The sequence below is a fragment of the Rhincodon typus genome, chromosome 1 (assembly GCF_021869965.1).
Source record: "Rhincodon typus isolate 14 chromosome 1, sRhiTyp1.1, whole genome shotgun sequence".
NCBI lineage: Eukaryota > Metazoa > Chordata > Chondrichthyes > Orectolobiformes > Rhincodontidae > Rhincodon > Rhincodon typus.
Window position 1 is genome coordinate 104,293,000 of NC_063332.1, and position 18,694 is coordinate 104,311,693.

The following is an 18,694-nucleotide window of genomic DNA, read 5'->3' on the forward strand; positions in this document are numbered from 1 at the left end:
GCTCTGAGGTAGTATAAGGAGCATGTCCTTATTTTGTGTTTCTTAAATCAGTAGATGGAAATGAAAAATCTAACACCCATTGCAAGCGTTGTATTTGTACAGCTATTTGAACAAGCATTACAAAGAAGGTTGTGGTCTCTTCTGCGGTATATTCAGCTGCACAGTGGCTCGGGAATCTTTTCTGTAGCTTCAGTGTCAGTCTTTCTGCAGCGATGGAGAATGCGGGTCCTGTCTTTTCCTCAATCATGGGGCCCAGGAGCTGTAGTTCTAACAAAGACGGACTTTGTCTTTTTTTACTATATAATTTCTGTTATTAAATGGCAGCAGAGTATGGTGACTAACACTTTTCACTGTATTCAGAGATAGTAAGAACTGCAGATGCTGGAGTCAGAGATAACACAGTGTGGAGCTGGAGGAACACAGCAGGCCAGGCAGCATCAGAGGCGCAGGAAAGTTGACATTTCGGATCAGGACCCTTCTTCAGAAATGGGGAGGGAGCTGGGAAATAGAGGGAGGAGGGGGGCGGCTAGGGAAAAGTAGGTGGAATGGTGATAGGTGAGTGCAGGTGGGGATTGGTCAGTGAAGTGGCAGGGGCGGATAGGTAGGAGAGAAGATGGACAGGTTGTGTCAGGTCAAGGAGGCGGGGATGAGAGAGGGGGTTGGTCATGGGATAAGGCCAGGGGTGGGGAGATTTTAAAAACTGGCAACTTCCACGTTCAGTCCATCAGGCTCTAGGCTCCCAAGGCAGAATATGAGCTGCTGCTTCCCCAAGTTGCAGGTGGTGTCATTGTAACACCGAGGAGGTCCAGGATCGACACGGCACCCAGGGAGAAGGAGGGGGGAAGTTAAAATGGTTAGCGACTGGAAGATGTTGTCGTTTGTCGTGGACAGAGCGTAGATGCTCTACAAAATAGTCTCCGTGTCTCTGCTTGGTCTCACCGATGTAGAGGATACGGTAGACGAAGTTGGCAGATGTGCTCATGAACCCATCTGATATGAAAGGTTTGTTTTGTGCCTTGAATGGAGGTGAGTGATGGTGATGGCTAGCACAAGGGGACATAGCTTTAAATTGAGGGGTGATAGATATAGGACAGATGTCAGAGGTAGGTTCTTTACTCAGAGTAGTAAGGGCATGGAATGCCCTGCCTGCAAAAGTAGTAGACTCACCAACTTTAAGGGCATTTAATTGGTCATTGGATAAACATATGGATGATAATGGAATAGTTTAGGTTAGATAGGCTTCAGATTGGTTTCACAGGTCGGCGCAACACCGAGGGCCTGTACTGCGCTGTAATGTTCTATGTTCTATGAGGGGGGAGGTGTAGCACTTCCCACTGTTGCAGGGAAAGGTGCCGGGGCGGTGGGGCTAGTGGGGAGTGTGGAGAGGACGAGAGAGTCATGGAGAGAGCAGTCCCTATGAAAGGTAGATAGGGGTGGGGACAGAAATATCTTTGGTTGTGGGGTCAGATTGTAGGTGGTGGAAGTGGCGGAGAAAGATACGTTGGATGCAGAGGTTGGTGGGGTGATATGTCAGGATGAGGGTGTTTCTGTCTTTATTTTTGTTGGGGGTAGGAGATGTGAGGACAGAAGTGTGGGAAATGCAAGAGAAGCGGTTGAGGGCACTTTCAATCACTGGTGGTGGGGTGAGGGGGTTTACGGTCCTTGAAATAGGAATACATCTGGGAGTGGAACACCCCATCGTGGGAGCAGACGCAGCAGAGGTAGAGGAATTGGGAGTAGTGGATCGCATCATTGCAGGAGGGTGGGTGAGAGGAGGTGTAGTCCAGGTAGCTGTGGGAGTCAGTGGGCATCAGTGGGCTTGAAATTGGTGTCAGTTTCAAGCCAGTCACCAGAGATGGAGATGGAGACTGAGGTCCAGGAAGGAGAGTGAGGTATCAGAGATGGTCCAGGTGAACTTAAGGTTGGGGTGAAAGGTGTTAGTAAAGTTAATGAACTGTTCAAGTTCCTCATGGGAGCATGAGGCAGCACGATACAGTCATCAGTGTAGCAGAGGAAGAGGTGAGGTATAGTGCCAGTGTAACAGTGGAAAAGGGACTGTCCCACGTATCCTATGAGGCAGGCAGGCATAGCTTGGCCCCATGCGGGTACCCACAGCCAGCCCCTTAGTCTGTAGGGAGTGGGAGGTGTTAAAGGACAATAAATTACTATTCAATTCCATATATTCTTTAATTGAAGCAGCTGCAGACGCATTGGAGCTGAGGGACTCTGCTTAAATGCAGCTGGTTGGCAATAAGGGGATAGGTCCATTGACTAGTGACCGTTTACTGATTAAGGGACCTTTGCTTGCTAACTACATTGTGTTCGAGTCTCAGATAAAAACAGCTTGGAGCTGGGAACAAGGCATCGAAGGGAATTGACCTCTTCTAGCTTAGCAGTGTGTCTGTTCTCAGCAATCAAAACTTTCATTAAACCTGCCAAAAACCAGTTAATCTTTCCTTTAGCAGTTGCTTTGTGACTTAATTGATAAATCAGACATATTAAAAGTCAACCAGACAGCTTGTGCCTCTTGTAAACCAGAGAAAGTATTCAGTAAAAGAAGCCAAGAAGAAACTTATAGATCAGAAAGGACCAACTCAACAGAACATGGGAGCAAACATTACTGAAACTACGTTTTCAGTTTCCCTCCTCCATGTACTTTTCCCTCTATTTGTGTGGACGCACACCACATACACTACATGTATGCGATTGCATGTGTAAAGGGGAATTTGTAAGTGGATTCAAGTTTTAATTAGTGTTAATATGCCAATGGTTTATAACGATTTATCTGTAGCTAGAGCCTAATTACTTGTAATATACAGCAATCCTCATTAAAGTACAAAAACCTGATCCATCTTTCTATCAACTTGGGCCTGAATCAGGAAATTGAGGAATTCTGTGTACTTATTTCTAAACGCTTAACTTTTGTGACAAATTCCAGGAAGAGCGGGGCTTGATTTCCAGCATGCTCCCCCAGTCAATCATGAAAACAGTAATGGAATTAACTGTGCCAAAAGACATCCTCACTAAAATATATCTGGTCAATATCACATTGCTGTCTGTCACACCTTGCTATCCATATATTGGCTGCCATATTTTCTACATTACAACAGTGTTTGAACTTCAAAAGTAATTAATTGACTGTAAAGTGTTTTGAAATACCGAGGTTGTGAGTGACTTTATATGAATGGCAACAGTAATGTTGGTAGCCATATAATCAGGCCTTTAGCCTAATTATCCAAATATTTAACTCTAATAACTCAGCAGTATCATTATCTTGAAACCGAAAAGATATTTACACAAGTTTTGTAAAAATTTATTTCTGTTCTTTACAAATTCTCTTTCGCTTTCGAATTACACCATACCACTTTTTACAGTTTTATGTTGATCATCTTCATTCATAAATTCTGGATTTGGCGCTTCCAAGTTGATATTAACCCATCAAATAACCCCTGGAAAAAAAAAAATCAGATCTTTACAAAAACATTATGATAACGTAGCAATATCATTTATTCCCTTTTCAGGTAAATGAGCTCAAGTTTCTGTAGACTAAAACTCAGAGATTGCATATATTTACTGTGAAACAAATTGTGATTCAAATAAAAGCAAAATACTGCAGATGCTGAAAATCTGAAGCAAATACAGAATACTGGAGAAACTCTGCAGGTCTGGCAGCATCTGTGGAGAGAGAAACAGGGTTAACCTTTTGAGTCTAACACGACACTTCGTCCAAAAAGCTTCAGAATCGTATCGGATTCAAAATATCAACACCATCTCTCTCCACAGATTCTGCCAGATCTGATGAGTTTCTCCAGCACTTTGTTTGTGTTTAGGATTTGATGAAATTTCCAGTACATTAATCAGAGTGGGTATGGGGGGGCATGACACTCAATTTCACCAAAAGTGGTAAGCTGTTAAAAGAAAGGCAAGACCACAAGAAAGCACTGCAAGACACTCTGTGGGTTCACAGCCAACTGACTGCAGTCTTAACAAAGTTAAAGTGTGACAGAGCTAGGACATCTCATGCAACTCGGGAAACACATGTAGCAAGCATCACCAGCTGCTTAAGCTCAAGTTCAGGATATCTCAGCTTGAGAAGCAATTGGAGTCACTGGAGTGTCAGGGAGGATAAGTGCCTAACACTATATTCCAGGACTGTATATTCACCACAGGTAATAAGTTCAGCATAGTCTGCGAGTGACCATCTGGAAAAGTTGGAAAAAGTGGATTTTACAGGAATCTACATGTGCCATATTAAACAAGTACTCCATATTAGAGACTGCTGGGACTGCCAATACCCTGAAGTATTTCAGACCAGATCATGTTACTATTGGGCAGAGGCTGGTGTTTTGGAGGGATGAGCAGAGGAAATAGTAAAACATAGAAATCAAGCTGTTTTAGCCAAATCCATAATTAGGGCAGACTGTGACATCATTGGGAGCCCTGCGTGACATGTTACCTACCTAGAGTAATAGTCAAGTGAGTTTAACATACAACTTAAAGGATGTAATGTGTCCAGAAGAGATACGAGATGGAAAAAAAGTGAGGCAGAGTGAAGTGCTGATTACGGAAGACATTGCAGTGTTAGAAAGAGGGGATGTCCTTGTGGGGACAAGAGTCCAGTCTGTTAAGAGTTGAGGAAAAGATGGTAAGATAGTGCTGAGAGTATTCGATAGGTCTTCAAGAGAGGACTCACTGCTACATATAAATAACTTGGACCTTGGAATACTGAGCAAAACATTGAAAAGAGTTGCTGGTGATATCAAACTTGAATGAATGGCAAATAGCACAAATGATACAAATTGCCTGCAACAGGACACATGGCCGAGCAGAATGGATTGACAGGTGGCAGATGGAATTTAATGCAGAGAAGTATTAGGTGATTTATTTTGGCAGATGGGCTACGGAGAATTAATATAGACTTAATGGCTCAGTTCTAAAATGTGTGCAAGAACAGAGGGACCCAGCATCTTCAAAGACTGATACACATGAGAGTAGCAAAGCTCTTGGGACTTAGTCTTCATAAATAGAGGTACTGACTACAAAAGCAGAAAGGCAATGCTAAAACTTTGTAAAGCTCTGGTTAAGCCATGACTAGCATAGTGCATCCAGTTCTGGTAACCACTCTTTAGGAAACAAATGAAGGTCCTTGAATACCGACAGAAGGGTTTTACCTGAATGCTTCCAGTGATAAGCGATTTTAGTTACATGCTTTAGTGGTGGTTTAACCTGAGGGTCTTCATACTTCAGGGGAGGGGAAAGTTGAGGGGAGAGTCCTTCATGATCTTCTCAGCTTGTGCTAGAAACAAACCATGCTGTTGGTGTCACTCTGCACCACAATCCAGCCATCAGAGCGAAGCATCCCCCGAACTATTTCTTTACAAAACAACTTATGAGCACAGATACCCATTCACCAAATTGACTAGGAACTGTTCGGACTCATCTACATATCTGAAGTATTTCTCACTAAACACAACAACATATGTAAACATTCTTACTAGAACACAACAGCTGACCATTACTTCTTAGAAAAGGAGGTAGAGCAAAGAGAGGGGTGAGCAAGTGTGAGATCTCAAAATACACAACAAAGATGGACAAAGAAAAGATCACAATTTTCTCCTAGCCACAGCACCACCAGCTATCCTAGTATGGTATACACCAAGATGGCAGCAGAGTAGTACTCCTCAACCAAAGCTCCTCCGCTCCACCTGTTTCTTTTTTTTTCCCTCTTTTCATGCTTTCTTTCTTCTTATCAAAGTAAAACCCAATGCAGTCTGGAGGTGACAGCCAGCAAGGACTGGGTCAGAAGGACTGTTATTTCTGAACTTTTGCATTTTTCACTTTTCTTATTTACTCCTGTGATTTTGTATTTTTGTACCTAAAACGGCATGAAGGTTTGTAATGCTGCAATGTTTATAATATTTCTTTATTTTTCAATTTTTTTCCTAAGAATTTGAACTTAAGAATCTGTAACTAGGTACATTTGTACCTAAGATGGTGCCATAAGTGGTGACTTGTAAACTTTTCACTGTACTCATTTGAGTATGTGACAATAAACCTAATTCAACATGTAAATTAAATCGGGAAATGAAGATCTTTCACAAAGCAGCTGGAATACTGAACTTTTAACTTGTGTGGCATGCAGAGTTTTGTCGTATCACACAGTTCTTTTAAGATTCGTTCACGTATGTGCAGCTTAAAGGAACATTGTTTGCAAATGGCTTACTTATTCCTGGGCATGTTTGTGCTCTTTTGCGCTTGAAACAATGCGAGAACAGTAGGCCATTGTAGCTATTAAAGGTTATTAAGTAAAATTTTCAAATCAATTCTCCCATTTCTTGTGCTAAATGGCAGCTACTACAAGACAATGGAGAAAAGGGCTCACCTCCCACTACAGTATCTTGAAAACGATTTATTTAAGTAGAAAAGAATATCTTGCCTCTTTAGAGTTCTTGAAACCCCAAGTCAAAGCAAGGGGCAGTGTGAAAATTCGTAAAGTCTCTCTAGACTAAATATTGGTTGGGTCCTACAAATCACCCCAAGAGGAAATCTAGAAATTGTCTGGTCAGTGTGAGGGCAATAAAAGAACTTAACTGATGTTTGCCATATGCAACTCCACATAGCCAATTTCACAGACTGTATTATTAACTATTATTATAGTAGAATCAAGACATACTTCCAAAAAAGGTGTTACAGGTAACCAAACAGGTCAACCCTCTTATTTGGCCTTGAACACAGTTAAATTCAAAATTTAAAAAGTACTAAAAAATGCTAAGACAAAAGAAGGGTTCACAGCAGCATGCATCATTCAAAATAAAGATGATATTAGACCAGCACTTACGGCAATTTCATTCTCATGAAGACTCTAGCCATGAAGAAGCTCAACAGGACACTGACGAAACCAATGAACAAAAGTAGAAACCGATTCAGCTTTGGAATATTGGGAGCATTTGAGCGATCTAAGATTATGAACCCTAGCCCTCCCATTGTAAACAGAAAACTTGAAGCAAGACCTTCCATAATGTACTGTCCATTCACTCTGAAAAGATGAAACAAGAAAACGTTATCAGGTCTAATATACAATGTCTCCAAAACAAGAAAAGTATGGGAACAAACCATCACAAGCACCGGAGCTACTCTTAAACAGTCTTAGACCTGAGAGATAGATTTGTCTGTTGGCACACATGGTTACAATTTTGATGATCTTTGATTACAAATCACAAAAAAAGGCTAATTCATCCTAATGACGATGAAAATGTTTCATGCTCCATAATATTCATAACAGGCTCATAATGCAACAATAAAAACTGGGAAATGTTGGGAAAAAACAGCAAAACATGACTTTTGGAGTGTACAAGCAGACAGGCATTTGGATTTTCCTCACTGACCCAGTGCATTTATTAATGCCCTCACATTCCAAACAAAAAGGGGCCCGAGTTCGATTCCTGACCACTGCAAGTCTTGGTACTCTTAGTTCAGAGGAAAAATACAACAACTCTGCAAAATGGGATATGAGCATAGATCAGAGTACAGATCAATTTTGATGCCATCTGAATTAACCTACCGACACACAACTAGGCCAATATTACATAAATGAAAGCAAAACAAAAAGGCTACAGTAACACCCCAGACATACCTGTATGCTAAGAAGGCCACAGGCCTCTGATGGCCATGTTCATCTGTCATCGATCCCACACTTGGAGGTTCCACAATGACATCATAAATGATACCTAATGAAGCAGCAAATATTTTTAGATATACAGGAACAAAGAATCTAAATTTGCTTTCATATTTAAAAATGAAAGCTTCTCCATTGGGAGAAAACTTGTCAACATTTGACCCTAAAACTAGGAGCATGCACGAAGATTATGGTGGTTTCTTTATCCTCCATTCCACTCTCCTGCCTTTTCCTGATATTCCCTCAATTCCCTTACTGGTTAAAAATCTCAGCCTCAACGACCCTGTGGTAAAGAATCCCACTGATTCATTATCCTGTAAGAAGAAATTCCTCATCTCTCTCCAAAATGGGTGACTCCTTATTCTGAGATAATGCCCTCTGGTCCTAGATTCTCTCACAAAGGGGAAACAATCTTGACAAGTTTCTTGAGCGTGGTTAGAGCTGCATTCGTTCAGATAAAACAACTGCAGCAAAACATCCTTACTTCTATATTTCATTCCCGTTGCAATAAATGACAATATTCCATTTATTTTCCTATTTACTTGTCATATCTGCATACTGACATTATTGATTCATGCACTAGAACACTCAGATCGCTCTGTACCTTTTTGCAATCTCTCCATTTAAGTGCTGTTTTTCCCTCTTTTTGTTTTACCAAAATGGACAAGTTTATTGGGAAGGTGAGTCCAAGATGGTGACAGGGTATAGGATGTCATTGAGTAAGTGATAAGCATCCTGAGGTAGGAAGATGAACGGCCAGCAGTTGTGGCCCATATTGGAACCAACAAAAAAAGCGTTTTGACCAAGCAGTCAGGATGGAGTGTGCTGGGTAGAAAATTAGCAAGCAGTTTCTAACAAGTGTAGTCTCTGGATTACTCGCAATGCCACACACAAGTGAATACAAGAACAGGAGGATAAGATAACCAGAGAATGCATTGCTGGCATATTCATGCAATAGGGAAGGCATTAGATTCTTGGGTCATTGGGATTAGTTCTGGAGGACATGGGAGCTATGAAGTACTCTGGATAGAGCTGAAACCAAATTCATTGCTGGACATTTTGCTAGTTTAAGCTAGTTTGGCAGGGTGATGGAGACACACAAGTACATGCAGTAGAGACAAGATCAGAAATGAAAATTAGATGCACAAAATTGGTGGGCGAGACTGGAGGGAACAGAAAACAAAGGCTAGAGGATTAAAAAAGAGAATTTAGCAGTACTCAAGGGTATGTACATCAATGGAAAGGAGTATAGCAAATAAGACTGCCAAGCTGAGGACATAGAAAGAAGTGAGGCAGCATATTACAACCATGACAGAAACAGAGCCTGATAGGGGTATGGAATGGCATTTCAGTGTCCCTGCTTATACAGCTTTCAGACCAGAGAGAAAGGTGGTGATAAAAGAAAGGAAGAGTGTCATTTTGGTCAAAGAAACAACTACAGCTGTGCAGAATAGCGATGTGGTAGAAGAATAAACAAATGAAATCATGTGAGTTGAGCTAAGGAACAAAATAGGAGTCACACTGCTTACAGGATACTGTAGACCCCCAAAGAGTCACAGGGAGACAGAAGAGCAAATACATGGCAAATATGTGAGAAATGGAAAAAAAGCAGGAAAGTAAAACTAGAGGATTTTAAATTATCCTCATATTAACTTGGATAGTTTCAGTGTGATAGGAATTGAATAGAATTACTGAGGTGCATTCAGGAGAAATTTTTGGCCAGTATTTAGCAAGTCCAACAAGAGGGGGCAAAATTCTGGATTTAGTTTTAGGAAATGAAGCTGGACAGGCAGAAGTGTGGCAGTGATCATAATTCAGTTAGTTTTAACATATTCAAGGAAAAGGACAAAGATTGATTAAGAGCTCTAAATTGGAGCAAGGCCAATTTTACTGTGCCAAAGATTCAACAAAGTGGACTGGAAAGAGTTACTTGAAGATAAATCAATACCTGAGCAATGGGAAACATTCAAAGGGGGAATCAAGGGGTTCAGAGTAAATGTGCTCCCACAATGAAAAAGGGTGGGTCAGCCAAGTGCAGAGGCTATCAAGAAGCATACAGGGTAAAGTGGCAGAAAAGCAAAGATTAGTTCTGTGTTGAACCTAGTGGAGTTCTGCAAGGGACCAAAACTATTCACATTGTACATTAATAATCTAGACGAAGGAACTGAGGGTATTGTTGCTAAGTTTGCAGGTGACACAAGATAGGTGGAGGGGGAAGTAGTGTTCATGAGGTTACAGAAGGACTTGGACAGGCTAGGAGAGTGAGCAAAGAAGTGGCAGACGGAATACAATGCGAGAAAGTATGAGATTATCCACTTTGGCAGTAAGAGTAGAGACATAGACTAGGAAAGGCTTTGGAAATCCGAAGCACAAAGCAACTTAGCAGTCCTAGTTCAGGACTCTCTAAAGATTAACATTCAGGTTCAGTTAGCAGTTAAGACGACAAATGCAATGTTAGTAATCATTTCGAGAGGGCTAGAATACTGCTGAGGTGTACGAGGTTCTGGGCAGGCCACATTTGGAATATTGAGTGCAGATTTGAGCCTGTATCTAAGGAAGGATGTGCTGACGTTGGAGGTAGGTCCACTGGAGGTTTACAAAAATGATCTCTGGGACGAAGGGCTTGTCGTGTGAGGGGAGATTGAGGAGTCTGGCTCTGTACTCGATGGATTTTGGAAGCATGAATTTGTGGGGGAGGGGTGGATCTCATTGAAACTTACAGAGTGGACGTGGAGATGACGTTTCCACTAGTGGGAAAGACTAGGACCTGATGGCACAGCCTCAGAGTAAGGGGACAACCCTTTAGAACCGAGATGAGGAGGAATTTCTTCTGCCAGAGGGTGGTGAATCTTTGGAACTCATTGCCGCGGAAGGCTGTGGAGGCCAAGTCATTGAGTGTATTTAAGACAGAGATAGATAGGTTCTTGGTTGGTTAGGGGATCAAGAGTTATAGAGAAAAGGCAGAACGGGTTGAGAAACATATCAGACACAATCAAATGATGGAGCAGATGTAACGGATTGAATGGCCTAATTCTGCTCCCGTCTTATGTTCTTGTGTATTGACGTATTGTCACAGATTAGCGACATTGCTCACCATCAACCATGAGACCAATTTTTGAGTAACATGCAAACTTCTTCATCATGCCGCTACATTTACATCCAGATCATTATTATAAACCCCAGAAATCTTGGAACGCAAGACAGAGCCCTGCAGAAGCTCACTAGAAACTGCTTCCAGTCACAAAGAGACCCATTGGCAATTACCTCCTGCCAGTTTGCCAATTTTGTATCCAGCTTGCCACATCCCCCTGAATCCCATAGATTTCTTTTTTGTTAACCATCTGCAATGTGGAGCCTCCTTGTTACTTCCTCAAAAAATTCAATCAAGATAGTCAGACTGCTTTTTCCTCCCTGGCTCTGCCCTGGGAATTTATCTACTTTCAATGATGCTAATGCTTCCTCTCTCCTTACTTCATTCACACAGGAAGCAAGAATCGCAAAGCTGCTGGGTCCACTGCTTTTTGTAATTTATATGAATGATTTGGATGTGGACATAGGAGGTATGGTTAGTAAGTTTGCAGATAACACTAAAATTGGAGGTGTAGTGGACAGTGAAGAAGGTACAACAGGATCTTGACCAGATGGGCCAATGGGCTGAGGAATGGCAGGTGGACTTTAATTTAGATAAATGTGACGTCCTGCATTTTGGAAAGGCAAATCAGGGCTGGACTTGTACACTTAATGGTATGGTCCTAGGGAGTGTTGCTGAACCAAGAGATCTTGGAGTGCAAATTCATTGTTCCTTGAAAGTGGAGTCACAGGAAGACAAGATAGTGAGGGTAGCCTCTGGTATGCTTGCCTTTATTGGTCAGTGCATTGAGTGTAGGAGTTGGGAGGTCATAATGCAGCTATCCAGGGCATTAGTTAGGCCACTTTTGGAATATTGCATTCAAATCTGGTCTCTCTGCTATAGGAATGCTGTTGTGAAACTTGAAAGGATTCAGAAAAGATTTACAAGAATGTTGCCAGGGTTGGAGGGTTTGAGCTATAGGGAGAGGCTGAAGTGGCAAGGGCTACTTTTCCTGGAGTGTCAGAGGCTGAGGGGTGACCTTACTAAGGTTTATAAAATCATGAGGGACATGGATAGGGTGAATAGACAAGGTCTTTTCCACAGGGTGGGCAATCCAATACTAGTGGACATGGTTTAAGGTGAGAGGGGAAAGATTTAAAAGGGACCTAAGGGGCAACTTTTTTATGCAGAGGGTGGTGCGTGTATGGAATGAGCTGACAGAGCAAGTGGTGGAAGCTGGTACAATTACAACATTTAAAAGGCATCTGGATAGGTATATGAATAGGAAGGTTTTTACAGCAATATGGACCAAATGCTGGCAAATGGAGCTAGATTAATTTAGGATATCTGGTTGGAATGGACTGAAGGGTATGTTTCTGTGCTGTACTGCTCTATGACTAGCTCAAGGGCTGAGGCTCCTTCAGCACTACCTCATGGATCCCTTTTACCAGCCTCACTTGTAGTCACATCCTTCTGCCACTGACCAAATTTGAGGTAGTTAATTTAAGGAATGCAACTGCCTCCTGAAACACAGAGTCCAGGTAACTCTCCCCCTCCTTGATGTCTCAGTTTTCGAAGCTCAGACTCTAGTTCATTAACTCTGAGCTAGAGCTCCTGAAGCAACCAATATCTGTTACAGATGTGGTCACTATGAACCACAAGGGCTCCACCAGCTGTTACAACACATCACTTGGCCTGGCACCTCCATTTTACTACTTAGTTCTTAACTTGATTTTTAAAAAATTCAGACTCATCCTTAAGTTTGTAACCTATAAATATTTCCCCTATCTACCGTCAATCTGAAAGTAACTTGTTAGTAGCTATCACTAACCAATGAATTTATGGTTTACCTGTAATGTCACACTTGTGCTGGGCCCCGATTCTGGACTTCAATTTATCCAGTGCTATTCCCATGCTGTCTCCAAATTCTTAATACTCACTATGTGAAATTGCAACTGACCGCAAGTCTAGTGCAAATGGAATACACCTCTTGACAAGTGAGGGGTGATGCATCTGGAGAGGTCAAACAAGGCAAGTGAATTTCCAATTAATGGGAGAATATGGAGGGATGCAATGGGAGTTAAGGACAGAGTGAATGTCTACAGATCAGATAAATACGTTTGTTAAGACCATCGCCTGCAAGCCACTCACTATCCTTACTTGGAAATATGACATTTATTTCACTTTCATTGGGACACAGAATCCCTCCCTAACAGCACTGTGGGTCTACCTACAGTGCATGGACTGCACCACCACCTTCTCAAGGGCAACTACGGACAGGTAATAAATGCTGGGCCAGCCAGTGTTACCCACATCCCCCAAATGAACAAAAAAAAATGTTTTCCTATATGGTCAAAATAAGAATAGAATGGCAATGCCAAAGCTGTATAAATCATTTGTTATTTAGGCAACAGTGTGCACTAGTCTGGTCATTACAAAAAGGGCATATTTATGAAGACGTTACCAGGACCTCAGAAAGGCAGATGTGGGGAAAAATGTTGAAGAGGCAGAGGCTGTTCTCCTTGGTACAGGAGAGGAGTGGAGAGATTTGATTCAGATGATCATATCTGAAGGGGGCCCACACAGAAAGGAGGGGAAGGGCCTGTTTACTTTAGCAAAGAGGTCAGTGTCTAGGGGACACAGATTACAAGTGATTCATAGAACAATTATTGGGGGGTGATGATGATTTTCTTTCTGGTTGGTCCTGGAAACGGTAAACCTCAATTCATTGAAAAGGTGTCTCAGTATACAGCTCAAATGCCTCAACCTGCAAAGCTGTGGACCAAATAAGGGAAAGCGTGATTAGGTTAGGTGGCATTTATTCCAGCGGGAATAATGATAGGTCAAGTAGCCCTTTACTGCGCCATAAACGCTTTATAGTTTAGATTTCCCATATTATACTCCAATTTTTTGCTATCCCTTCGCACATTCCTCACGTCCGCTACTCAACTTACTTTCCTAACTACTTTTGCCCATCAGCAAATTTACCAAACTGAGGAAACTTGGTCAACAGAAAACTTAGTGTTTGACTCTGTAAATTCAGAATTAAGACAAGAATGGGCTCAAAGTGAGACGCCCTCCTTCAAGAGTAAATCTACACTGTATCCCAGTGTCACCTCAGACCGGTTGCTCCGGGAGACAGTGCCGCAGATGGGGCGGAGGTCACTCACTCACTCACTCACTCACCGCCGGTGATGAGGAAATAGGAGATGATGACCAGAGCGTAGACGGTCATGGCGGACGGCATGTGGAGCCACCCGGGCTTCTTCAGCTTCACATTGGGACATTCCAGCACCGCGAAAGGCAGCGCGAACACCGCCTCCATTCTCCAAGCACTGACCTCCCCGGCGCAACGTGTCCCGGAAACGCCGAAAATCACTTCCGGTGTACCCCCTCCGGCCAGGGTCACGTGATCCACGCGCTGAGGTGTCAATAATGATGTCACAAGGAGTGTTGCTACTGCGGTTGTTACATAAGGGGTTTCTCCAGGCTGTCTCAAAGAGCTTAACACCCAGTGCAGTTACTCCAGGAAGGACCATTCATTGTCAGAAATGTAGAATTCTTCAAGAAACTGCTCCCACCCTCTCTCTCTATCCCCTTACATAATTACTAACCCAGTCTGCGTTAGGATTTTTACATTCCTCCCTTATCATCACTACTTTCTTTCAGCTCCCTGATTTGGCCATCATATCTTTTTGGTTAGCTGAATTGTTCGATGGTAGTTTGCAATGCAAATCGATACCATTAGCATGGGTTCAATTTCTGCACCCACGGAGGTTACCATCAAGGCCATATTTCTCAGCCTCTCCCCTTTACTCAGGTGTGGTGACCCTCAGCTTAAATCATCCGCCTCTAATGAGAGAGCAGCCTTATGGTCTGTATGGCCTGGCCGTTTGCTTCATTACCATACTTGGAACAGAGGTATATGTTAATAAATGACCAGATAATTTTTCTTGTGATGTTGGTCCTGCGGTCTTGGCACAGGCAGGTGGGTAGTAGCTTTCACACCCACAATATTTTACAGAACCTGTACACCAACTGCAGGAAGCCTTCAATCCAGCCCATTGCTGTCAGACTTGTTAAGTATTTCCAGTCATTTCTGTCTTTATTCAAATTTTCTCTCACCCACCTTGCTTTTGTACCTTCTGTACCTTGCTTTTGCTTGCTTATGATAGGAGTCAAGCCGACTAGAACAAGACTGAATATGAAAAGTTCAGCTCACGTTCTCCATAGAATTTCATTTGCCATCTGTCCAGTAGCCTATGTCGTCTTGAAGTTTATCACTAACCTTCCAAATGTGTCACCTGTAAGCTTTGAAATTGTGTCATATAGACCAAGGTACAGGTCATTCATGTATTTTAACAAAAGCCTCTTGAGAAATTCCAGTGTACACCCTTTTCCAGTCAAAGAACAGCTGTTCTCTGGTATTAAATGTTATCTTTAAAATACATCAGTTTAGGAATAAAAATATTCACAGATTGGCTACACACCAGCATTTGGACAAAGTCACTTCCCACACAAGTTGTTGGCACTGGGATTTCTTACTAGACCAGGAATGACCGGCTGCATTGTTATTATTTGGAGGCAGTGATGTTAGATTATACATCCTCCTTTAAGGGCTCTTGCGTTGCTTCCTTTAAGAACCCTCCACTTGTGTAATGAGGTATCCCAGCAGGTTGTAAACTCTCAAACTTTACGGTTCCAGTGCTGAACAATCCAGATTTTGCTGACAATTGTACTAACATCAGCTGAAAGCTGAAGAAGGGTCACTGGACTCAAAACATTAACTCTGTTTTCTCTCACAGATGCTGCCAGACCTGTCACAGTTTCTCCAGAAATTTCTGGCTTTGTTTCTGATTTCCAGTATCCATAGTTCTTTGTTTTATTTTAAATATTTTAAAGTCACGTATTCATACACCTAAAGATATGCATGATCTACAGTGTTGTCTCACTACATTTTTATTGACAGCATTAGTATTGTCAGCCTTTAGCTGTTACTTTTCTCTACAATGAATGCAAAACATTTTGTATTTCTCAGAATTCTGTTGTAATCAGAGTTAAAATGAATTCTTTGCTTTCTGAAACCAGCACTGATCAATCTGCCAAGGCTTCTTTTGACATGATGTTAATAATTAATTTCCAGGTTTCAATGTTAATGTATGTATTCAATATCCAATGGCTGTGTCGAACAAATAACTGCAGAGGAATTCTAAGAGATTATCTCCGGTCAACACTGAGTTCTGAGATTGTTGACCAGGTTGCGAACACAAAAATGTTTGAATGTCAAATCAAGTTCAGTTTATTATCTATTAAAAATTCATTTTGAGCTAATTTAAATGTATAAATTAATTATAACCATAAAGAATAAATCACAGGCATCTAACTTGATTATTTTAATATATGAAATGGTTTTAATCAATGAGGCAGTAAAACCATAACATTGGCAAGGAATAAGTAATGGGAAAACACAGCAAAGGGGTTAATTACTCCCATCATACATATATATCATGTATTCATCAACTCGTTATAAGTGTTTATGTATAAAGGTGTAAACAAGTTCAAGAAACAATTTGTCCTACATCTGAGGGATTATGCCCATTTCCCTGAGTGCATCCGATGATAATACTGAGTCAAGGGGTGATTTTTGCTGTTCATAGCATCTTCACTTTTCTCAAGAACAGATTACATCAAGAGAGATTTGCACATCAAATGTCCTCCCTTCCTGGTTCAACAATTCAAACAGTCTCCTTTTCTAAGATAACAATACAAAGAGAGACATCAAACAAGCATCTTATTCTCTACTAAAGTTGTATATAAAGGTTTCATGATTGTGGGATCAACTCAAAAGGACTTAAATTTTCTGACATTATAATCATGTATATGTCTTGATTACCAACACGCTACCCTGATCCCCTCAACCATTCAACTTATTTTAAACTGGTGACTATGCCAATATTCACATCATGAATCTTCACAAGAACAATATCATTAAGTGAGACAACAAGGTGCAGAGCTGGATGAACACAGCAGGCCAAGCAGCATCATAGGAGCAGAGAGGCTGACGTTTCGGGCCTAGACCCTTCATCAGAAAAGGGGGAGGGGAAGGGGGTTTTGAAATAAATAGGGAGAGAGTGGGAGGCGGATAGAAGAGGGATAGAGGAGAGGATAGGTGGAGAGGAAACAAACAGGTCAAAGAGGCGGAGATGGAGCCAGTAAAGGTGAGTGTAGGTAGGGAGTTAGGAAGGGGATAGGTCAGTCCAGGGAGGACGGACAGGTCAGGGGGCGGGATGAGGTTGGTCGGTAGGAGATGGAGGTGCGGCTTGAGGTGGGAGGAGGGGATAGGTGGGAGGAAGAACAGGTTAGGGAGGCAGGGACGAGTTGGACTGGTTTTGGGATGTGGTAGGGGGAGGGGAGATTTTGAAACTTGTGAAATCCACATTGATACCATTGGGCTGCAGGGTTCCCAAGCGGAATATGCCAACACAGCTCCGCCCACAGCCTCCACAGCCAGCAGCTCCAGAGGGGACAGCAGCACCCACCCCTGCCGAGTCTTCACCATCCCCCCAGACCTACCCCTTACTGAGGACGAACGGTCAGTCCTCAGTAAAGGGCTCACCTTTGTCCCCCTCCACCCACAGATCAACGAATACCGCTCACGCTTGGACATAGAGCAGTTTTTCCGCCGCCTCCGCCTCCACGCTTACTTCTTTAACCGTGAACCTAACCCTCCCTCTACTGACCCCTTCTCCCGCTTCCAACACACCCCCTCCTCCTGGACACCACCCCAAGGCCTCCTACCCTCCCTCGACCTCTTCATCTCCAACTGCCGTCGAGACATCAATCGCCTCAACCTCTCCACCCCTCTCACCCACTCCAACCTCTCCCCTGCAGAACGTGCAGCCCTCCGCTCCCTCCGCTCCAATCCCAACTTCACCATAAAACCCGCGGACAAGGGAGGCACAGTTGTAGTATGGCGCACTGACCTCTACATCGCCGAGGCCGGACGCCAACTCTCCGACACCTCCTCCTACCGCCCCCTTGATCATGACCCCACCCCTGAGCACCAAACCATCATCTCGCAAACCATCCACAACCTCATCACCTCAGGTGACCTCCCACCCATGGCCTCCAACCTCATCGTTCCCCAACCTCGCACTGCCCGCTTCTATCTCCTTCCCAAAATCCACAAACCTGAATGCCCTGGTCGACCCATTGTCTCCGCCTGCTCCTGCCCCACTGAACTGATCTCCAACTATCTAGACTCCATTTTCTCCCCCTTGGTCCAGGAACTCCCTACCTATGTCCGTGACACCACCCACGCCCTCCACCTCCTCCAGAACTTCCAATTCCCCGGTCCCCAACACCTCATCTTTACCATGGACGTCCAGTCCCTCTACACCTGCATTCCCCATGCAGATGGCCTTAAGGCCCTCCGCTTCTTCCTGTCCCGCAGGCCCGACCAGTCCCCCTCCACTGATACCCTCATCCGCTTAGCCGAACTCGTCCTCACACTCAACAACTTCTCTTTCAATTCCTCCCACTTCCTACAGACAAAGGGGGTAGCCATGGGTACCCGCATGGGCCCAAGCTACGCCTGCCTCTTTGTAGGTTACGTGGAACAATCCCTCTTCCGTACCTACACCGGCCCTAAACCCCACCTCTTCCTCCGTTACATTGATGACTGTGTCGGCGCCGCCTCGTGCTCCCACGACGAGCTCGAACTGTTCATACACTTCACTAACACCTTCCACCCCAACCTTAAGTTTACCTGGACCATCTCTAACACCTCTCTCCCCTTCCTGGACCTCTCTGTCTCCATATCGGGCAACCACCTAGAAACCGATATTCATTTCAAGCCCACCGACTCCCACAGCTACCTAGAATACTCCTCCTCCCACCCACCTTCCTGCAAAAATGCTATCCCCTATTCCCAATTCCTTCGCCTCCGC

General features: G+C 43.2%; 1 protein-coding gene across 2 annotated transcripts; it reads right to left on the bottom strand.

Moving 5' to 3' along the window:
* Nucleotides 1-3,291: 3,291 nt before the first annotated feature.
* Nucleotides 3,292-14,142, bottom strand: ostc (oligosaccharyltransferase complex subunit). 2 transcript variants are annotated; one of them, XM_020510859.2, is made up of 4 exons: nt 13,932-14,139; nt 7,634-7,727; nt 6,839-7,036; nt 3,292-3,449 (listed from the first exon to the last, which is right to left on the bottom strand). In XM_020510859.2, the coding sequence occupies exons 1-4, from the start codon at nt 14,068-14,070 to the stop codon at nt 3,431-3,433; spliced, it is 450 nt and encodes a 149-aa protein (XP_020366448.1). In that variant the 5' UTR covers nt 14,071-14,139; the 3' UTR covers nt 3,292-3,430. The 2 variants fall into 2 exon arrangements, with proteins under 2 accessions (XP_020366448.1, XP_048450530.1); XM_048594573.1 differs by lacking the exon at nt 6,839-7,036 and having other exon boundaries at nt 13,932-14,142.
* Nucleotides 14,143-18,694: the final 4,552 nt, after the last annotated feature.